Source organism: Schistocerca gregaria, chromosome 2 (genome assembly GCF_023897955.1).
Source record: "Schistocerca gregaria isolate iqSchGreg1 chromosome 2, iqSchGreg1.2, whole genome shotgun sequence".
Taxonomy (NCBI): Eukaryota; Metazoa; Arthropoda; class Insecta; order Orthoptera; family Acrididae; genus Schistocerca; species Schistocerca gregaria.
The window spans coordinates 142892571-142916088 of NC_064921.1; the positions used below are offsets into that span (position 1 = coordinate 142892571).

At 46.6% G+C, this 23518-nt stretch overlaps 1 protein-coding gene across 13 annotated transcripts; it reads right to left on the reverse strand.

The window, feature by feature from the left end:
* On the reverse strand, nucleotides 1–23498 carry LOC126336543 (putative per-hexamer repeat protein 5). 13 transcript variants are annotated; one of them, XM_050000364.1, is made up of 3 exons: nucleotides 23396–23498; nucleotides 2336–2429; nucleotides 1–2167 (listed from the first exon to the last, which is right to left on the reverse strand). In XM_050000364.1, the coding sequence occupies exons 1-3, from the start codon at nucleotides 23438–23440 to the stop codon at nucleotides 912–914; spliced, it is 1395 nt and encodes a 464-aa protein (XP_049856321.1). In that variant the 5' UTR covers nucleotides 23441–23498; the 3' UTR covers nucleotides 1–911. The 13 variants fall into 13 exon arrangements, with proteins under 13 accessions (XP_049856321.1, XP_049856320.1, XP_049856331.1 ...); XM_050000363.1 differs by having other exon boundaries at nucleotides 2252–2429; XM_050000374.1 differs by having other exon boundaries at nucleotides 1–1663; nucleotides 2042–2429.
* Nucleotides 23499–23518: the final 20 nt, after the last annotated feature.

The following is a 23518-nucleotide window of genomic DNA, read 5'->3' on the forward strand; positions in this document are numbered from 1 at the left end:
TCAACGGATAAGAATAATTTTATTTATTTTAAATATTGTGAATGCTAATTTGCATAAATATGAGTTTACTTTTAACTTTTATAAATCGTCACTCTAAATTTTGTTTTCCATGATGAAGATCAAATACAGCTGTTTTTACTACGCTACCGATTCATTCTGAATCTGGACAGGGTACTAAGAAATATGTTAACGTATCTAAAATACTATACGTTAATTAAATCTATTTAAGAGTAGCAAAGGCGTCATTTACAGAATGTAGTTCACATTATACAACAATTTAAAAAAAGGTGCATACATATTTATTACACATTCACAGATTATCATTTTCGAATTTCTCAACGGGTACTTTTAATAAAATAATCCTCCAAAAAGTCAAGTAAACAACGTTATTATTACCAGTCGTTCCTTGGAGTTGGTTCATACTGCCACTAACCTTAAGGCCAGAACAGTAGAGTGTTACTCGTACAATACTTATTACACATACTTTATTGTGAATATTTAATCGAAAATAAAAAATAAAATGTTCTGAACATATTTTCCAAAAGCAATATCTCTTCATTCCTAGCCGATAAACTTACAAAATCCCCAAACAACATAAAGGACATAATACGTCGTTTTGCCGTAATTGCAGGAATGAATTTAATACCTCTTCATCGCATGGTCAATTTTTGGCCAAACAACAGAAAAAAATGAAGATTTACAGAGACAAATTTTACTGAAATGTTAGTGTGGGAGACCAGTATCTAATTCATGAAGAATGGATACTTGGGAGGAAAATATCATGAGACGAAGTGTTTGTCAAGAGACAATATAGGCAATACAACAACCAAACTTGAACACTGAATCCCAGTATTCATTCCTATGCGTTACAGAGAACATACATGGACTAATAGCAATAAAATCATTGCATTCTATATTACAAAGAAGGGACGTCTGTTATGCAGCTGTTGTATAGTACGAAGGAAATTAAAAATTGGGTTCAGTCCAGGATTGAAGGCAGGAAGATTTTCTATTCTGTGAGGCAAAAGATTAAACCATGGCATATTAAGACTGGGAGGAGACTCTTGCTGTGACTCAGAAGAACCTGGATTATTCGCATCACTTCCGACAGAGTTAGATGGCCCAGCAGGCGTACCAGATGTGCTACTTGCCAAGTTGCCAGATTGTAGTGGCAAACCTGTTCCATTTCCAGTCCAGTTACCCGGTGGTTCTGGGATATCAGTACCATTTCCTGTCCAGTTACCTGGGGGTTCTGGAATATCTGTTCCATTTCCAGTCCAGTTACCAGGTGGTTCTGGAATGTCTGTTCCATTTCCTGTCCAGTTACCTGGTGGTTCAGGGATATCTGTTCCATTTCCTGTCCAGTTACCTGGTGGTTGTGGAATATCAGTTCCATTTCCTGTCCAGTTACCTGGTGGTTGTGGAATATCAGTTCCATTTCCTGTCCAGTTGCCTGGTGGTTCAGGGATATCTGTTCCATTTCCTGTCCAGTTGCCAGGTTGTTCAGGGATATCTGTCCCATTTCCTGTCCAGTTACCAGGTTGTTCTGGAATGTCTGTACCATTGCCTGTCCAGTTACCTGGTGGTTCAGGGATATCTGTTCCATTTCCTGTCCAGTTACCAGGCGGCTCTGGAATGTCTGTTCCATTTCCTGTCCAGTTACCTGGTGGTTCAGGGATATCTGTTCCATTCCCTGTCCAGTTACCAGGTGGTTCTGGAATGTCTGTTCCATTTCCTGTCCAGTTACCAGGTGGTTCAGGAATATCTGTCCCATTTCCTGTCCAGTTACCAGGTGGTTCTGGAATGTCTGTACCATTGCCTGTCCAGTTACCTGGTGGTTCAGGGATATCTGTTCCATTTCCTGTCCAATTACCTGGTGGTTCAGGGATATCTGTTCCATTTCCTGTCCAATTACCTGGGGGTTCTGGGATGTCTGTACCATTCCCTGTCCAGTTACCAGGTGGTTCAGGGATATCTGTTCCATTCCCTGTCCAGTTGCCTGGCGGTTCTGGAATGTCTGTGCCATTTCCAGTCCAGTTACCTGGCGGTTCTGGAATATCAGTTCCATTTCCTGTCCAGTTGCCTGGAGGTTCAGGGATATCTGTTCCATTTCCTGTCCAGTTACCAGGCGGTTCTGGAATGTCTGTTCCATTTCCTGTCCAGTTACCTGGTGGTTCTGGAATATCAGTTCCATTTCCTGTCCAGTTGCCTGGTGGTTCAGGGATATCTGTTCCATTTCCTGTCCAGTTACCAGGCGGTTCTGGAATGTCTGTTCCATTTCCTGTCCAGTTACCAGGTGGTTCAGGGATATCTGTTCCATTTCCTGTCCAGTTACCAGGTGGTTCTGGGATGTCTGTTCCATTTCCTGTCCAGTTGCCAGGCAGGTCTGGAATACCCAAGTTCGTAGACTGCCCAGCACATATTGTTGCCTGGAACGGATAGAAGAGATTTATTATTAATTACTGTAGTTTAATTGTAAGTTATAAGTAAAACATTAGACACAATGATAGAAAGTAATTCGTGTTGTAATGAAATCTAGGTTGCTGTAAAAAATTATTTCATTAGAGTGGTAGGTAGAAACTTTTGTTGTGTAAATATTGTAGTAATATACTAAACAATAAATTTAATGTGTCAGGAGCTTTTATGTAGAATTTGTGGTAACTCATTACCATATTTTCTTCCAAAGATAATGTATTCTAGCTATCCACAAGAAAAGATTTAGCTCAAATACCCATGACATAAGTTTGTAGTCGTGACATAATTTGATATATTCTCGAAGCGTATTTTTCATGCAGACATTGAAATTAGCGGCGGTATATGATAAACCCGTCCAAAGTATCAGCTATCTTCCGTGGTATCGTTAATTTTCCATTGGACTCTCCTGCAATGTCTGTGGTGGTGTACACACTGCTGGCATCATTCAATAATTTACAGAACAACGCTCTTTTGAAGATTATCATAGGTCTCTAACTTCTATTCCTCCAAAGTCTTTCTTGAACCTGTGTTCTTTAGGGCCTCTGCCTTCAAGTTTTTTATTTCTCAGACGTTCGATTACGTGTAAAACACTTAACGATTAACTAACACTCCACATAGTTGTTATATTTAGTAACAGGTTTAACCCAATTCTCTTTGAATCGGATAAATCTTTTAGGATGTCATAATCTGGCTTATTCGTCTTAAATGAGACCCACTTGTTTCCATTTAGTAAGAGGTCTCACTTCCATTTTCCTAGAATCGCATAGCTCTTTTAGGCTGCCACTAGTACCTGATTCCACTTTCCCTTTTACAAAACGTCGCATTCATCGCCTACAGTATGATGTGAGTATTTGGGAATTCCTCCTTTTTTCTAGCATAAGTATTCTACCCCTCGTTATTTTCTGTTTTCTTTTCATAATCCGAGGTAGCATGCTAAAGGATTTTCAGTATGCTGATGCCATTGATCTTCTTTTATGAAACGAAACTTTTCAGCTTTCACTTCTCAAGTAAACCCGTTCCGTCAATTGAAACTGAGTAGCTGATTGAAGCATTAATAAAGAGAGTGACAGCATATATTTTAGTTTACCCCTTTATCCGCTATTCCCAGCTATTGCCTCTGTCTCTACACAAACCTTGAGTGACGTACATGATTTTACGTATTTATTATTGAAACTTTATACCCAATTCATCAGAATGCTCCAAGCTGACCTGACATGCAAAGTGTATTCACAGAATCACTATATCTATACAACTCAGGCTTACTTTTGTGTTGAAAAAATGTGTCGTCTAGAAACAACTCATTTACGTTACATATGCGTTGTTTTATGTTCAGTAGCAACACTTTCGTACGTAAATAAAGGTAAAACGTACCTTTTATGATGTTCCTTCGCTTCTCTTTAATTATGCGATTAATACAAAGGTTAAAAACTAAAAATTAAGTTGTTATATCTTGGAAAACATAAGTAGTTTATTGGCTCTGCAGCCATTTCCACTGGTGACTGATGAGACAAGTTGTAGTTTATTGTGAAAGATTTCAGAAGCATTTGAAATGCAGCAGTCGCATACGAGGGAGTGCTGAAAAGTAATGCCTCAGAATTTTCTTCGTGAAAACTTTCCAAGCTTTTTTTAAAAAATCTAACTTCATTAACATCATATATTTTGTTTCTTCATGTGTACGTATTTATCACGCTGGCGACGAAGACATTTCTCCCAACAAGATTAGCCGAGCGGTCTCAGGCGCTGCAATCATGGACTGTGCGGCTGGTCCCTGCGGAGGTTCGAGTCCTCCCTCGGGCATGGGTGTGTGTGTTTGTCCTTAGGATGATTTAGGTTAAGTAGTGTGTAAGCTTAGGGACTGATGACCTTAGCAGTTAAATCCCATAAGATTTCACACACATTTCATTTGTCCCAACAAGAGACCAGTTTTCTGATACCGTCACCGCTGAAAGTTTGACAACCTCACCTATGTTTGCACCGCTGCATCACTATACATGTGAAATTCTCGAAGGTGTTCTTTAGGTTTTGGAAACAGATGAAAATCGGATGGGGCCAAGTCAGGACTGTATCAAGTATGATCTATGACACCAGGCGTCTGATTGTTGCAGATGTCTCACCGCTCGTGTGTGGTCCAGCTGAACGAGAGAGTCCTCCCATGTATGGACGAACTCTCCGAATTCGGAACTCGATTCACAGCACGAGGTTCCTCAGGCACCGACATAGCTGCGTTACTCAGCGCCATGTTACATTCTACAATTCGTAGCTTTCTTGCCGCGGGTACGTGAAAAATAAGTATGTAGAATGTTAATAATGGTTGTTTTATTTAAAATGCTGCAAGAGTTTTCACATAAAAAATGGAGGCATTACTTTTCAGTATGCCTTCGTATTTTTTAAAAGTTTTTGACTCGTATTCTGACAACCCATTTGTAACAGCCCTTTAGCAAAAGTACATTATGACTATACTGGCGAAAAAGTCGGTAAAAGGCAAAAATAGTAAAAATCTGACACAAAAAATTTCAATGAGGTGACAAAAGTCACGGAATAGTGATATTCACATAAATAAATGGCGGTAGTATCGAGTAAACAAGGTATAAAAGAGCAGTGAATGGGCCTAGCTGTCATAAATACATTTACATCTACGTCATACTCAGTAAGCAGACTGATCGTAAATGTCGGAGCGTACTTTTCGCACAATTAACCCTCCAACCCGGTTCCACTCGTGAACAGTGCGTGAGAAAAGTGGTTGTCGGTAAGCCTCTATATTGGTTCTAATTTCTAGAATTTTCTCCTCGTGGTCGTTAGGCGAGACGTATTTGGGGGTGATGGGGGGGGGGGGGGGGGAAATAATATGTTGTCTGACTCTCTCGTAATCTCTTCGTGATGCGCAACGCCTCTCTTGTAACGTCTGCTAACGGAATTTGTTGAGCATATCCGTAACGCTCTCACACCGGCTAAACTATGCAGTGACGAAACGATCCGCTCTTCTTTGGATCTTCTCTACCTCTATATCTCACCCTGAGTCCGGCATCTGCTTTTCCCACTATTATTTTGTGTGGTCATTCCACTTCAGGTCACTTTGGACAGTTACTTTAGATATTTTAAGACAGATACTGTTTCCAGTGGATTGTCATCAATACTGTAGCTGTACAGTAGTGGATTCCTTTTCCTATATATGCGAAATATGTTACATTTATTTACGTCCAGTGTTAATTAACAGGGTCTTCATCAATTCTCTGGAAGCCATTCTGCAAATCGTTACTATCCTCTGGCGTTGCTATTTTGTTATAGACAACGGCATCGTCTGCTAACAGCCTGAATCCAGTCCGAAATCTGCTCCGATAGTCGATAAGCTCGTTTTTTTTTCTTTTTTTCAATAAACGGCAGTGCGGGAAGGTGTCAAAGGCCTTCCTGGAGTCACGAAACACGGCATCAATGTGAGCGCCCTTATATACGGTGCTGTGGATATGTGGAGGAACAGATGGTTCAAATGGCTCTGAGCACTATGGGGCTTAACAGCTATGGTCATCAGTCCCCTAGACATTAGAACTACTTAAACCTAACTACCTAAGGACATCACACACCCTCATGCCCGAGGCAGGATTCGAACTTGCGACCGTAGTGGTCGCGCGGTTCCAGACTGTAGCGCCTAGAACCGCTCGGCCACCAGGCCGGCTGGGGGAACAGAGTGAGCTGTTTCGCAGGATGTCGGTTTGCGAAATCCATGTTGACTTTTATAGAGGATATTTACATTCCCCAAAAAGGTGTAATTCTTGAGCATAATACATATTCCGTAATTCTACAACAGATTGATGTCAACGATATAGGTTTATAATTGTGTGCATCTGTTCTACTGCCCTTCTTAAAAACGGGAATGACCTGCGCCTTCTTCAAGTCGCTAAGTACCTTTCCTTGCTCAATCAATTTACGATAAATTACTGCTAGAAGGGGAGCAAATTCATTCCCATAATGTTTGTAGGATCTTATAGGTATCTCATCTGGCCCTGACGCCTTACCACTACTAAACGACAGAGTTGTTTTTTTCCCCCGATCGATTATCTCAATATCTGCCATTTTGACATTCAAATGACGATTGAAAGGAGGGACTGTGTTACGAGCCCCCTCGGTGACACAATTTCGGAAGACCGAATTCAGTATTTCGCCTTTCTCTCTGTTACCTTCCGTTTCTGTGCCAGTATGGTCACTGAGTAAATAAACAGATGATTTTACGTACGACCTAAACCTCTTAAGGTATTTCCTCAGATAGAGTGATAAAGTTTTACTTTCAAAGTCATTTAACGCTTCTTTCATTGCTGTCCTTACGCTCATTTTCGTTTCGTTCAGCTTTGGTGGTTAGCTAGGATTTTACTTCTATTGAATCTTAGGTGAAGTTCTATTTATTTAAGTATCAGTTTTGGCTTGGTTCAAATGGCTCTGAGCACTATGGGACTCAACATCTGAGGTTATCAGTCCCCTAGAACTTAGAACTACTTAAACCTAACTAACCTAAGGACATCACACATATCCATGCCAGAGGCAGGATTCGAACTTGCGACCGTAGCAGTCACGCGGTTCCGGACTGAAGTGGCTAGATCCGCACGGCCACCGCGGCCGGCAGTAGCAGTTTTCTAACATGATGTTTAACCATGGTGGGTCTTTCCCATCCCTTAAGACCTTACTCTAAACATACCTGTCTAGGGCATATTGCACGATGGCTTTGAATTTTTTCCATTTTATCTCCACATCTTCGTCCTCATTACCGAATATTTGATGCTGACTGCTCAGAAACTTTGAAATTTATATACTGTCGCTCTTGCTAAGCAAAAATATCTTCCAATCTTACTTAATGTTCTTTGTAAGACCCGCTGTCATAGGTGCTACCACAGCCTTATGATCACTGATACCTTCCTCTGCGTTAACTGATTCGATAAGATGAGGCCTGTTTGTTGCCGGAGGTCTAGGATGTTACCCTCACGAGTTGGTTCTCTATGTGCTCAAAGTAATTTTCGGACAAGAGATACAGATCAATGTCGACGAATCCCTGTGTCTGGCACCAGTTTTGATAGCATAACACTCCCGATCTATATCTGGCCATTCGAAGGCACCACCTATTAAAATAGCATGATCATGCAAATTTTTGACGGTATTTTGAAAGTTCTGTCTGAAGCGCTCTACCACTAGAGCTCCTGAGGGAGGATGTCCGTAAAAGCACACGATTACCATTTTTGGCGGCTCTTTTATACTTAACTTCACCGAGATTAATTCACAGTAGGAATCCATGATAACCTTGCTAGATTTTATCGAATTTCTTACTGCAGTAAACACGTAGAAAGCAGGCAAAGGAGGATGGGTAACGAGCTATTGACGACCAGGGCTGATGGTAGGATTGGAATATACCGCAGACCCCACGACCACAGCATGTGAACTGGACTTTGCTGCGGAATATTCCACGGACGCGTCGGCCGAATGTCGGACGTACGACGAACGTATCCGGTAGAGCAGTGCGACGAAATTTGGCGTTAATGAGCTATCGCAGTAGATGACAGACTCGAGTGCCTTTGCTAAGGCCACAACGTCGTCTGCAGCGCCTGTAGATGACAGACTCGAGTGCCTTTGCTAAGGCCACAACGTCGTCTGCAGCGCCTGTAGATGACAGACTCGAGTGCCTTTGCTAAGGCCACAACGTCGTCTGCAGCGCCTGTAGATGACAGACTCGAGTGCATTTGCTAAGGCCACAACGTCGTCTGCAGCGCCTGTAGATGACAGACTCGAGTGCCTTTGCTAAGACCACAAAGTCGTCTGCAGCGCCTGTAGATGACAGACTCGAGTGCCTTTGCTAAGGCCACAACGTCGTCTGCAGCGCCTGTAGATGACAGACTCGAGTGCCTTTGCTAAGGCCACAACGTCGTCTGCAGCGCCTGTAGATGACAGACTCGAGTGCCTTTGCTAAGGCCACAATGTCGTCTGCAGCGCCTGTAGATGACAGACTCGAGTGCCTTTGCTAAGGCCACAACGTCGTCTGCAGCGCCTGTAGATGACAGACTCGAGTGCCTTTGCTAAGGCCACAACGTCGTCTGCAGCGCCTGTAGATGACAGACTCGAGTGCCTTTGCTAAGACCACAAAGTCGTCTGAAGCGCCTGTAGATGACAGACTCGAGTGCCTTTGCTAAGGCCACAACGTCGTCTGCAGCGCCTGTAGATGACAGACTCGAGTGCCTTTGCTAAGGCCACAACGTCGTCTGCAGCGCCTGTAGATGACAGACTCGAGTGCATTTGCTAAGGCCACAACGTCGTCTGCAGCGCCTGTAGATGACAGACTCGAGTGCCTTTGCTAAGACCACAAAGTCGTCTGCAGCGCCTGTAGATGACAGACTCGAGTGCCTTTGCTAAGGCCACAACGTCGTCTGCAGCGCCTGTAGATGACAGACTCGAGTGACTTTGCTAAGGCCACAACGTCGTCTGCAGCGCCTGTAGATGACAGACTCGAGTGCCTTTGCTAAGGCCACAACGTCGTCTGCAGCGCCTGTAGATGACAGACTCGAGTGCATTTGCTAAGGCCACAACGTCGTCTGCAGCGCCTGTAGATGACAGACTTGAGTGCCTTTGCTAAGACCACAAAGTCGTCTGCAGCGCCTGTAGATGACAGACTCGAGTGCCTTTGCTAAGGCCACAACGTCGTCTGCAGCGCCTGTAGATGACAGACTCGAGTGCCTTTGCTAAGGTCACAACGTCGTCTGCAGCGCCTGTAGATGACAGACTCGAGTGCCTTTGCTAAGGCCACAACGTCGTCTGCAGCGCCTGTAGATGACAGACTCGAGTGCCTTTGCTAAGACCACAAAGTCGCCTGCAGCGCCTGTAGGTGACAGACTCGAGTGCCTTTTCTAAGGCCACAACGTCGTCTGCAGCGCCTGTAGATGACAGACTCGAGTGCCTTTGCAAAGGCCACAACGTCGTCTGCAGCGCCTGTAGATGACAGACTCGAGTGCCTTTGCTAAGGTCACAACGTCGTCTGCAGCGCCTGTAGATGACAGACTCGAGTGCCTTTGCTAAGACCACAAAGTCGTCTGCAGCGCCTGTAGATGACAGACTCGAGTGCCTTTGCTAAGGCCACAACGTCGTCTGCAGCGCCTGTAGATGACAGACTCGAGTGCCTTTGCTAAGGCCACAACGTCGTCTGCAGCGCCTGTAGATGACAGACTCGAGTGCCTTTGCTAAGGCCACAACGTCGTCTGCAGCGCCTGTAGATGACAGACTCGAGTGCCTTTGCTAAGGCCACAACGTCGTCTGCAGCGCCTGTAGATGACAGACTCGAGTGCCTTTGCTAAGGCCACAACGTCGTCTGAAGCGCCTGTAGATGACATACTCGAGTGCATTTGCTAAGGCCACAACGTCGTCTGCAGCGCCTGTAGATGACAGACTCGAGTGCCTTTGCTAAGACCACAAAGTCCTCTGAAGCGCCTGTAGATGACAGACTCGAGTGCCTTTGCTAAGGCCACAACGTCGTCTGCAGCGCCTGTAGATGACACACTCGAGTGCCTTTGCTAAGGCCACAACGTCGTCTGCAGCGCCTGTAGATGACAGACTCGAGTGCATTTGCTAAGGCCACAACGTCGTCTGCAGCGCCTGTAGATGACAGACTCGAGTGCCTTTGCTAAGACCACAAAGTCGTCTGCAGCGCCTGTAGATGACAGACTCGAGTGCCTTTGCTAAGGCCACAATGTCGTCTGCAGCGCCTGTAGATGACAGACTCGAGTGCCTTTGCTAAGGCCACAACGTCGTCTGCAGCGCCTGTAGATGACAGACTCGAGTGCCTTTGCTAAGGCCACAACGTCGTCTGCAGCGCCTGTAGATGACAGACTCGAGTGCATTTGCTAAGGCCACAACGTCGTCTGCAGCGCCTGTAGATGACAGACTTGAGTGCCTTTGCTAAGACCACAAAGTCGTCTGCAGCGCCTGTAGATGACAGACTCGAGTGCCTTTGCTAAGGCCACAACGTCGTCTGCAGCGCCTGTAGATGACAGACTCGAGTGCCTTTGCTAAGGTCACAACGTCGTCTGCAGCGCCTGTAGATGACAGACTCGAGTGCCTTTGCTAAGGCCACAACGTCGTCTGCAGCGCCTGTAGATGACAGACTCGAGTGCCTTTGCTAAGACCACAAAGTCGCCTGCAGCGCCTGTAGGTGACAGACTCGAGTGCCTTTTCTAAGGCCACAATGTCGTCTGCAGCGCCTGTAGATGACAGACTCGAGTGCCTTTGCAAAGGCCACAACGTCGTCTGCAGCGCCTGTAGATGACAGACTCGAGTGCCTTTGCTAAGGTCACAACGTCGTCTGCAGCGCCTGTAGATGACAGACTCGAGTGCCTTTGCTAAGACCACAAAGTCGTCTGCAGCGCCTGTAGATGACAGACTCGAGTGCCTTTGCTAAGACCACAAAGTCGTCTGCAGCGCCTGTAGATGACAGACTCGAGTGCCTTTGCTAAGGCCACAACGTCGTCTGCAGCGCCTGTAGATGACAGACTCGAGTGCCTTTGCTAAGGTCACAACGTCGTCTGCAGCGCCTGTAGATGACAGACTCGAGTGCCTTTGCTAAGACCACAAAGTCGTCTGCAGCGCCTGTAGATGACAGACTCGAGTGCCTTTGCTAAGGCCACAACGTCGTCTGCAGCGCCTGTAGATGACAGACTCGAGTGCCTTTGCTAAGGCCACAACGTCGTCTGCAGCGCCTGTAGATGACAGACTCGAGGGCCTTTGCTAAGGCCACAATGTCGTCTGCAGCACCTGTAGATGACAGACTCGAGTGCCTTTGCTAAGACCACAAAGTCGTCTGCAGCGCCTGTAGATGACAGACTCGAGTGCCTTTGCTAAGGCCACAACGTCGTCTGCAGCGCCTGTAGATGGCAGACTCGAGTGCCTTTGCTAAGACCACAAAGTCGTCTGCACCGCCTGTAGATGACAGACTCGAGTGCCTTTGCTAAGGCCACAACGTCGTCTGCAGCGCCTGTAGATGACAGACTCGAGTGCCTTTGCTAAGGCCACAACGTCGTCTGCAGCGCCTGTAGATGACAGACTCGAGTGCCTTTGCTAAGGCCACAATGTCGTCTGCAGCGCCTGTAGATGACAGACTCGAGTGCCTTTGCTAAGACCACAAAGTCGTCTGCAGCGCCTGTAGATGACAGACTCGAGTGCCTTTGTTAAGGCCACAATGTCGTCTGCAGCGCCTGTAGATGACAGACTCGAGTGCCTTTGCTAAGGCCACAACGTCGTCTGCAGCGCCTGTAGATGACAGACTCGAGTGCCTTTGCTAAGGCCACAACGTCGTCTGCAGCGCCTGTAGATGACAGACTCGAGTGCCTTTGCTAAGACCACAAAGTCGTCTGAAGCGCCTGTAGATGACAGACTCGAGTGCCTTTGCTAAGGCCACAACGTCGTCTGCAGCGCCTGTAGATGACAGACTCGAGTGCCTTTGCTAAGGCCACAACGTCGTCTGCAGCGCCTGTAGATGACAGACTCGAGTGCATTTGCTAAGGCCACAACGTCGTCTGCAGCGCCTGTAGATGACAGACTCGAGTGCCTTTGCTAAGACCACAAAGTCGTCTGCAGCGCCTGTAGATGACAGACTCGAGTGCCTTTGCTAAGGCCACAACGTCGTCTGCAGCGCCTGTAGATGACAGACTCGAGTGCCTTTGCTAAGGCCACAACGTCGTCTGCAGCGCCTGTAGATGACAGACTCGAGTGCCTTTGCTAAGGCCACAACGTCGTCTGCAGCGCCTGTAGATGACAGACTCGAGTGCATTTGCTAAGGCCACAACGTCGTCTGCAGCGCCTGTAGATGACAGACTTGAGTGCCTTTGCTAAGACCACAAAGTCGTCTGCAGCGCCTGTAGATGACAGACTCGAGTGCCTTTGCTAAGGCCACAACGTCGTCTGCAGCGCCTGTAGATGACAGACTCGAGTGCCTTTGCTAAGGCCACAACGTCGTCTGCAGCGCCTGTAGATGACAGACTCGAGTGCCTTTGCTAAGGCCACAACGTCGTCTGCAGCGCCTGTAGATGACAGACTCGAGTGCCTTTGCTAAGACCACAAAGTCGCCTGCAGCGCCTGTAGGTGACAGACTCGAGTGCCTTTTCTAAGGCCACAACGTCGTCTGCAGCGCCTGTAGATGACAGACTCGAGTGCCTTTGCAAAGGCCACAACGTCGTCTGCAGCGCCTGTAGATGACAGACTCGAGTGCCTTTGCTAAGGTCACAACGTCGTCTGCAGCGCCTGTAGATGACAGACTCGAGTGCCTTTGCTAAGACCACAAAGTCGTCTGCAGCGCCTGTAGATGACAGACTCGAGTGCCTTTGCTAAGGCCACAACGTCGTCTGCAGCGCCTGTAGATGACAGACTCGAGTGCCTTTGCTAAGGCCACAACGTCGTCTGCAGCGCCTGTAGATGACAGACTCGAGTGCCTTTGCTAAGGCCACAACGTCGTCTGCAGCGCCTGTAGATGACAGACTCGAGTGCATTTGCTAAGGCCACAACGTCGTCTGCAGCGCCTGTAGATGACAGACTCGAGTGCCTTTGCTAAGGCCACAACGTCGTCTGAAGCGCCTGTAGATGACATACTCGAGTGCATTTGCTAAGGCCACAACGTCGTCTGCAGCGCCTGTAGATGACAGACTCGAGTGCCTTTGCTAAGACCACAAAGTCCTCTGAAGCGCCTGTAGATGACAGACTCGAGTGCCTTTGCTAAGGCCACAACGTCGCTGCAGCGCCTGTAGATGACACACTCGAGTGCCTTTGCTAAGGCCACAACGTCGTCTGCAGCGCCTGTAGATGACAGACTCGAGTGCATTTGCTAAGGCCACAACGTCGTCTGCAGCGCCTGTAGATGACAGACTCGAGTGCCTTTGCTAAGACCACAAAGTCGTCTGCAGCGCCTGTAGATGACAGACTCGAGTGCCTTTGCTAAGGCCACAATGTCGTCTGCAGCGCCTGTAGATGACAGACTCGAGTGCCTTTGCTAAGGCCACAACGTCGTCTGCAGCGCCTGTAGATGACAGACTCGAGTGCCTTTGCTAAGGCCACAACGTCGTCTGCAGCGCCTGTAGATGACAGACTCGAGTGCATTTGCTAAGGCCACAACGTCGTCTGCAGCGCCTGTAGATGACAGACTTGAGTGCCTTTGCTAAGACCACAAAGTCGTCTGCAGCGCCTGTAGATGACAGACTCGAGTGCCTTTGCTAAGGCCACAACGTCGTCTGCAGCGCCCGTAGATGACAGACTCGAGTGCCTTTGCTAAGGTCACAACGTCGTCTGCAGCGCCTGTAGATGACAGACTCGAGTGCCTTTGCTAAGGCCACAACGTCGTCTGCAGCGCCTGTAGATGACAGACTCGAGTGCCTTTGCTAAGACCACAAAGTCGCCTGCAGCGCCTGTAGGTGACAGACTCGAGTGCCTTTTCTAAGGCCACAATGTCGTCTGCAGCGCCTGTAGATGACAGACTCGAGTGCCTTTGCAAAGGCCACAACGTCGTCTGCAGCGCCTGTAGATGACAGACTCGAGTGCCTTTGCTAAGGTCACAACGTCGTCTGCAGCGCCTGTAGATGACAGACTCGAGTGCCTTTGCTAAGACCACAAAGTCGTCTGCAGCGCCTGTAGATGACAGACTCGAGTGCCTTTGCTAAGACCACAAAGTCGTCTGCAGCGCCTGTAGATGACAGACTCGAATGCCTTTGCTAAGGCCACAACGTCGTCTGCAGCGCCTGTAGATGACAGACTCGAGTGCCTTTGCTAAGGTCACAACGTCGTCTGCAGCGCCTGTAGATGACAGACTCGAGTGCCTTTGCTAAGACCACAATGTCGTCTGCAGCGCCTGTAGATGACAGACTCGAGTGCCTTTGCTAAGGCCACAACGTCGTCTGCAGCGCCTGTAGATGACAGACTCGAGTGCCTTTGCTAAGGCCACAACGTCGTCTGCAGCGCCTGTAGATGACAGACTCGAGGGCCTTTGCTAAGGCCACAATGTCGTCTGCAGCACCTGTAGATGACAGACTCGAGTGCCTTTGCTAAGACCACAAAGTCGTCTGCAGCGCCTGTAGATGACAGACTCGAGTGCCTTTGCTAAGGCCACAACGTCGTCTGCAGCGCCTGTAGATGGCAGACTCGAGTGCCTTTGCTAAGACCACAAAGTCGTCTGCACCGCCTGTAGATGACAGACTCGAGTGCCTTTGCTAAGGCCACAACGTCGTCTGCAGCGCCTGTAGATGACAGACTCGAGTGCCTTTGCTAAGGCCACAACGTCGTCTGCAGCGCCTGTAGATGACAGACTCGAGTGCCTTTGCTAAGGCCACAATGTCGTCTGCAGCGCCTGTAGATGACAGACTCGAGTGCCTTTGCTAAGACCACAAAGTCGTCTGCAGCGCCTGTAGATGACAGACTCGAGTGCCTTTGTTAAGGCCACAATGTCGTCTGCAGCGCCTGTAGATGACAGACTCGAGTGCCTTTGCTAAGGCCACAACGTCGTCTGCAGCGCCTGTAGATGACAGACTCGAGTGCCTTTGCTAAGACCACGAAGTCGTCTGCAGCGCCTGTAGATGACAGACTCGAGTGCCTTTGCTAAGGCCACAACATCGTCTGCAGCGCCTGTAGATGACAGACTCGAGTGCCTTTGCTAAGGCCACAACGTCGTCTTCAGCGCCTCTCCTTTGTCGTGACCATATCGGTTGGAGCCTAGACGACTGGAAAACCGTGGCCTGGTCAGATGAGTCCCGATTCCATTTGTTAAGGGCTGATGGTTGGATTGGAATGTACAGCAGACCCCACGAAGTCATGTGCCCAAGCTGTCAAGAAGGAGCAGCGAAAGCTGATGGTGGCTCCATAATGGTGCAGGCTGTTATTGCATGAAACTGACTGCGTCCTGTGGTCCAACTGAACCGATCATTGACTGGAAATGGTTATGTTCGGCTATCTGGAGACCATCTGCAGCCATTCGTGGACTTCACGTTCCGGAACAACGATGGTATTTTGATGAATGACAATGCGCCATATCTGGACAATTCGATTGTTGGTTGATTTGGCGGAGAGGACCAAAGAGCGAGGTCATCGGTCCCATCGGATGAGGGAAGGATGGGGAAGGAAGTCGGCCATGCCCTTTCAAAGGAATCATCCCGGCATTCGCCTGAAGCGATTTAGGGAAATCACGAAAAACCTAAATCAGGATGGCCCGAGGCGAGTTTGAACCATCGTTCTCCCGAATGCGAGTCCAGTGTGCTACGACCTCACTCGGTCTGGACAGTTAGAGGGAATAATTTGGCCACGCTGATCGCCCAACATGGATCCCATGGAACATTTGTGGAACATAAACGAGAGGTGAGTTCGTGCACAAAATCCTGCACCGGCAACTGTTTCGCGATTATGGACGGTTGTAGAGACAGCATGTCTCAATATTCCTGTAGGACATTGCCAACAGCTTGTTGCGTCCATGGCAAGTCTAGTTTTTGCTGTGCAAAAGAGTGTCTGAGACGATATTAGGAGGTATCCCATGATTTTTGTCACCTCAGTGTATAGATTTATTCTACCTTCAGCAAGGTATTTGAACGAACTGCTGTAATCAGGCTAAAGAACATAGCATGATGTGGTGTGCATACTGTAAGACCTTCGGTACACAAACCATCAGATTATTTGACTTGTCGCTCTAACGAAGTAGGCGAGTGTCAGCAATATGTCTTGTGGTCTTATCGTGGCGTGTTTATCTTCTGCCGTTACGTCAGGCGATAGAAATGCCACTTGCACACTTAGAGTAGCAGATTGACAGCGATCAAATTTAAACAGAACTTGATTAATTTTCACACATATTTATTAAAATAATAAAAAGCATAGAAATTACTTAACTTGATTCTGGATGATGTTTACAATTGACAATCTGAAGTTCCTTTGGTCTTGGTACGTTAATCTTATTCTCACATATCTCTGATACTTGACAAAGTGTCTATTCATTTCTCTTCATGGCTATGTACAGTAATATGATAATCTTATTAGGCGCAAACTGAAACGTGACTATAGTAACGCAGACTAATGCAGACTGACTAATCGGAGGTCTGTACACTCGTAATAATACCTCGGGCGTTCTGGTATCACCGCGCGAGTGTGATCCGTGAGGAGAAAAGGTTCTACATTAGCAGCAATCTCACTGGCTGCGTTACATATTAATACACGGATCGGCGGAAGCAGAATTTGGTCCGTGTCTAAGACAGCGCCATCTCGTAGTGCGGAGACGGACGAGCGCTGCGCCTGCGCTGTTGTGCTTAGCGGGGCGCGATCTTTTGGGAAAGTTGTGTACGCGTTGACTACGCGGAACTATGTACACAATACATGAACAATGTTATTTCATAGCTTCATTTCGAATGTAGCAAAATGAATACTCTGTCCATGCACTGGGTGTCGTGAATTATCGATTCGAGGCACAGCTGCGAAGCCCCGCCTCGCTTGCTAACTGGCACCAGTGCTGCTGATGGCAGAGCCCACGTCAAATTGCAGAACAGCTCAGCGCATTGCTACACTGAGGCAAGGAATGGCTGCGAGAGGCACAAGAGAGAGTAGTGTAGTGTGTGACGAGGAAGCGGTAACAACCTCGTGTCAGCACCGGGGTCTGTGGTTAAGAGCGGTAGAGCTCTGCATGTGGTACTGGACAAAGAATGGCATACCGGCCAGTCTTGTTTACATAGAGGAGTGGCTGGGTCAGTGATTTGGCTAGCGAGCAATGGCGCCTGGCTACTGGCGGCCGATGGTAGTGGCATCGTGTGTGTGGACGACAGGGTGGCTGCAGTGATCTGGGAAACCGGACACTAAACGAGTTGTGGGCGGTTTGCAGAAAGCCAGTGAAGAAGCACAACAGCAAGAGAACAACTGAGAGGTGAGTGAGTTGGACAAGAGAGGGCGTCCATTTCACGAGGCCAGCAGTGGAGGTAGGCAGGTGGAGTAAGGGCTTGAGCTTGCAGCGACTGGCTGGCCCGATTGACCGATAGGTTCTAGGCGCTACAGTCCGGAACCGCGCGACCGCTACGGTCGCAGTTTCCAATCCTGCCTCGGGCATGGATGTGTGTGGTGTCCTTAGGCAGTTAGGATTAAGTAATCCTAAGTCTAGGGGATTGATGACCTCAGATGTTAAGTCCCATAGTGCTCAGAGCCATTTGAACCATTTTGCAGCGAACTGTTATCAACGAGAGGTATTAATTCCTGTTCCTTTGGACGGTGTTGCGCGGGAAAGGGTGTTGTGTCTTGTGCTCGGCAGAAAACTTTCGATGTGCAAACACCTGTTTGGCGTTTATTATTTGCCACAACGGCAGGGCTCATCCAAGGGCTAGTATTGTTCTCTGAAACAGGTTGTTGTGCGAAAATATTCTGTATGAATTAGGTCATAAGTGCGTACCTCATTTTGTTATCAGTTCTGCTTAACTGATTAACAATTCCGACTTATAATTTCTGATCTTGTTGAATTACTGTTTTGATCTATTTTGTCCAGTGGCCAGTTTAACTTTCCATTTACTGTTTCCCTTGTTCATTACTTATATTTGTATTACTTTCGGAGCTTGGTGTTACATCTCTAGTGGTTTAACTTTGGGTATTGTGTCCTATTTTCTTGCCATGCCTTCTGGCTCGTATATTAGTTATTAGTGATAAGGTATTCTATTGTCACACTCCCCACTTGTTACTGTAAAGCGAAATTAATTTGGAGAGCATTAGCGGAAGTAATCATTCACTTGTGAGATAGACAGGTTGACGCTAAGTCTAGTTCACTCAAATATCTTATAAGGGAATTATGTACTTTTAAGTGGGAAAAAGATTAACAGTTTTGCCGGGGCTTGTTACGACACAGTACATGGTGATCGCAGACACTCCAGCAGTACTGCAGAACTAGTATTCTATACGTGGTCTCATTTATAGATGAGCCACTGATTCCTAAAAAATTTTCAGTAAACGGAAGACCATTCGCATTTGCGGTTACTGAAATTACGTGCTCCTTCCATTTCATATTGCATTCGAACGTAACGACGAGACATTCATTCGACGTGACTTTCTCAAGCAGCGCACCACTAGTACTGCATTCGACCATTACAGGATTGTTCTTCCTACTCATCTACGTCAAGCTACATTTTTCTACATTTAAAACAAGCTGCCATATATCACACCAAATTGTATTTCTCTCTCAGTCTTCGCGTATCCTCCTGATGTCACTCAACGATGCCACTTCCTGGTACATACAGTGTCATCAGCAAACAGCCCCCAATTGCTGCTCACCCTATCAGTGGGACTGTTTATGTACCTAGAGAACAAGAGCGGTCCCATCACATTTCCCTGGGACACTGCTGACGATAAGTTTATCTCTAATGAACAACCGTTGTCTAGGACAACTACCGCGTTGTATTCTTTAAGGAGCCACTCACATTCTGTATAATCGACCTTCCGTTAAAAGTCTGCAGTGAAGCACCGTGTCAAATGCTCCCCGGAAATCCAGGAATACGGAATCTGTCTGTTGTTCTTCATCCATGGTTCCCACGATCTCGTATGAGAAAATGGAAAGCTGAGACTCATACGAACGATGCTTGCTAAAACAATGCTTATTCGTGGACAGAAGCTTTTCTGTCTCAATGAAGTTATATTCCAACTTAGAAAATGCTCAAGAATTCTGCTGCAAATTTTGTGGATCCGATCTTATACCGTTCTTACACTCAGGAATCCCTTGCGCTTTTTTCCAGTCGCTTGGCACTTTGCGCTGGGCGAGAGACCGGCGATAAATACAAGCAAATCACGGGGCCAATCCCAGGAGTACTATGCTTTTAAGCCGGCCGCAGTGACCGAGTGGTTCTAGGCGCTTCAGTCCGGAACCGTGCTGCTGCTACGGTCGCTGGTTCGAATCCTTCCTCGGGCATGGATGTGTGTGCTGTCCTTAGGTTAGCTAAGTTTAAGTAGTTCTAAGTCTAGGGGACTGATGACCTCAGATATTAAGTCTCATAGTGCTCAGACCCATTTGAACTGTGCTTTTAAGCTGTTTCTACAAATGAATTTCTAATGCTTTAAATCACTCTATTCTATCCGACCACGTGCAAATTACATGTAAATGTTTAGGATACGTATATAGTAGTTGTAGAAGACTCGGTATGATTTCATCTTCAGTAATTGTAAAATGTTATCCTCCAACGACACTGAATTTTTTTTATTATTTTTTTTAGCGTAAGTGACGTAGCCCACATGAAATATACAATTTAGTGTTTCACTGTTCTACGGGACGACTAAAGAGTGAGTCAGTCAATATAAACAGTACTACAGGCTTTGTTCATAAATGTAGTGATAAATTTAGAAATGAAAGGGGAATTAGAGGAACAGATTCGATATCACGAAAGATGTTACCAGCAGTTATAGAGCAACTTCTCAGATCCTTGAAAGAAGAAAGCCGGCCAGTGTGGCCGAGGGGTTCTAGGCGCTTCGGTCTGGAACCGCGCAACCGCTACGGTCGCAGGTTCGAATCCAGCTTCGGGCATGGATGTGTGTGCTGTCCTTAGGTCAGTTAGGTTTAAGTAGTTCTAAGTTCTACGGGACTGATGGCCTCAGATGTTCAGTCCCATAATGCTCAGAGCCATTTGACAGAAGAAAACGGAGAACACGGGGCAACCACCAAGAGGGGCTTTGTGCATCAAAGAGAGGTTTAGTATTGGAATTTTGAGACAATATTTTCCGGGATGAGTCGGAGAAAATGTTACTTACTCCCACACACATCACAAGTAACGAGCACGAAGAGAAAATTCGAAAAATTAGAGGCATAACAGAGGTGTACCGACAAGAATTCTTCCACGCGCCATTCGCGAATGGAAAAGGGTAGAGGGGATCAGTTAGTGGTATCAGAAGTACCCTCCACCATACACCATCAGCTGGCTTGCAGAATATGATATTTGTTCTAGATTCAGACATTTTCTTGATGATATTCTACTGTTTATCTCTAGTATAGTTATACTTCATTATACACTGGAAGATCTTGGGATTGTACGAGAGCAACTTGCAAATCAATGATAAAATGACTAACGCAATGTGCAATCATCATCTGGGAAAGAAAACAGTACCAGTTAATTAACAATGAATACATGCAATCACGTGATGTGGTTTCATTTTTATTTTGGCCAGCTGAAGATGATGACTAGATAGGCAAGTAAATAGTAAACAGAAGGGAAAAAGTGATCTGCAGTGCTTTTGGTTAACTAAACAGTACTTTCTAAATTAATATTCCGATAGGTCTGGGAAGAAATGTTTCCATTCACTGTGTTGTCAATTCTGGCTTATTACATGGAGTCATATCGAATACTATGGACAAAATGAGCGCCGATCTGACATTAATGGAGAAATACATGTAAGGGGAGACAGGATAAAACACACAGTTCAGTGAAAAGAATGGAATGAAAAAAATGTAATTATAACTGTAGTGATATATGAATTGGATGTGGCTGGGACATATGACCTTGTGAATGGACCATGGGTGAACCAACAAACTTATTTAGCTCAGACTATAAGAATGACCTAGCAGAAGCTGGATGACACAAGAACACAAACGGGGATTACGTTCAAACAACTCACGGTAACGCAGCTGACTGATGAACATTCAGTTATTTTCAGGGAAGAGCTGCAACGAGAGAGCACTTTACAAGTAGGCTGGACTAAATCGACCAACCACCGTAACAGCACATTTTCTTGCCAGAGCCACTCTCTCGTAGCAGTCACGTCTTGAACACGACGGTGTGTTCACCTGTCGAAATATCGGTATTTTTCAAAGATCTCACTCGGCTGCGTTCCCGAAATCTGGTTTAACATTTTGTACGCCGGGAGAAATCGAAGTTTCACACAGGAGCTATATTGATGGTCACAACTGAAGACCAACATTCATGGAAAAGCTTTCATATTCCAGGTACTTTAAGACAACGAATTGTGTAGTGAAGTCTACAATGAAAAAAGAAATATCTACACATCACTAAGCAATTATCCGAATGGGACAGAAATCGGTTGACATACGTATACAGGCAGAGGAATGATTAGTTTCAGAAAAATTGAATGATCCATTCAATAAATTGAACTTCACAAATTGAGCAAGTCGATAACGTGTGGATCAACCACTGGTCCTTATGCAAGCTGTTAATCGACTTGGCGTTGATTGATAGAGTTGTTGGATGTATTACTCAGGGATATCGTGCCAAACTCTGTCCAGCTGGTGCAGTAGATCGTCAAATTCCCAGCTGATTAGAGGGCCCTACTGATAGTGCTCTAAATACCTTCAGTTGGGGAGAGATCCGGTGAACTTAAAGGCCAAGACAGGTCTTCGCAAGCACAAATACAAGCAATAGAAACTCTCACCGTGTGCGGTAGAACGTTATCTTGCTGAAATATCGGCCCAGAATGGCTTACACGAGGGGCAACAAAACGGGTCGTAGAATATCATGAACGTACCGCAGTGCTGTCGGAGTGTCGCGGATGACAACCAAAGACGTCGTGCTGTGAAATCAAATGGCACCCCATACCATTACTCAGGTATGTTGGGCCGTACGCCAGGTTTGTATCCCAATACTGTCCGAGGGTCTCCAGGCACGTCTTCGGCCTGGAATCTCATTGACTGGAGCAGAATTGTCTTCAGTGATGAGTCCCGCTTCTAACTGAGCCCCAATGACCAGAATAGACGTGTCTAGAGACGCCCCAGGCAGCCGTTGGATAACAACTTGATTGTCGCACGCCATACGGCGCAACAATCAGGAGTGGCAATCTGGGTGCCATTTCTTTTCACAGCAATTCCCCCCTTTCTTCGTTGTCATCCGCCGGACCCTTACTGCACAATGGTACGTCGAAGATATTGTATGCCTCGCTTTGTTGCCCTTCATGCCAAGCCGCCCTGGGCTTGCACTTCAGTAAGATAATGTCCTCCAGCTAACAGCGATAGTTTCTACTAGTCTTGTTGCTTTCCAAAACGTACCGTGTGGGGCAAGGTCACCGGATCTCTTCCCAATTGAGAACGTTTGGAGCATTACGGGCGGCTTCCTCCAACCAGCTCGTGATTTTGACGATCTAACAATTCAGTTGGATAGAATTTAGCACGATATCCCTCAGGAAGACATTCAACAACTTTACCAATCAGTGCGAAGCCGAATAATTGCGTGCATAACGGCCAGAGATGCACCGACGTGCCGGCCGGAGTGGCCGAGCGGTTCTAGGCGCTACAGTCTGGAACCGGGCGACGGCTGCGGTCGCAGGTTCGGATCCTGCCGTGGACATGGATATGTGGAGCTACTTGATTGAGAAGCAGCTGCCCCGGTCTCGTAAACAGACATACAGCCGTCGAGAGCGGTATGCTGACCACATGCCCCTCCATACTTGCATCCAGTGACTCTAGTGGGCTGAGGACACGGCGGACGGTCGGTGCTGTTGGGCCTTCATGGCGAAGTTTAGTTTAGTTGTAACCGATATTTAGGCGCTTCTAAGCTTGCCCCATGGGTGAAGTCAAGTTTGATGGCAAAACGAACGCTTTCTTCCTACATAACGTAGATAACGTAGTGATGTTCTTCATATTAAGCAAGCATCTATTTACAGTAGAGATTTTCAAGAATGTAATTTGTTTCATTCGAGGAAATTAGTTGTGATCGTCGTGCAGAAAAGATACCAAATATCTGAATTTTGTGAACCAGGAGAATATAGCTTGCACAGATTTTAGAGTAGGGTACATGCCGTAATGTTTACATTGTGACAGACTGAATGGGGTAAATAATAATGCATCGGTTGCTGTACCACAGTTACATGAAGGTAGCAAATGGTAATAATTGGTATCTCGAAGACAATAAATTTACTAATACCCAAAAGTTGGATACTTAGTATTTAGTACTATAATTAGTGTAACAGCAACACTTCTTATACTCACGGCCAAGGCAAAGCACAGGAAGTGAATGACGACCCGCGCCCTCATCTTGACGCAGTGTGACTGCCTTCAGTCGAGACAACAGTTTTTATAGTTGTTCGCAGTTGCGTGTTGCTACTAGCTGTC

Bases quoted from the DNA above. Each gene is read 5' to 3' on its own strand.
- LOC126336543 (XM_050000361.1), bottom strand. From the start codon at position 23,440: ATGAGGGCGCGGGTCGTCATTCACTTCCTGTGCTTTGCCTTGGCC. The intron at 2,430-23,395 runs GTGAGTATAAGA...TATCCGTTCCAG, and splicing joins TCCTGTGCTTTGCCTTGGCC to GCAACAATATGTGCTGGGCA.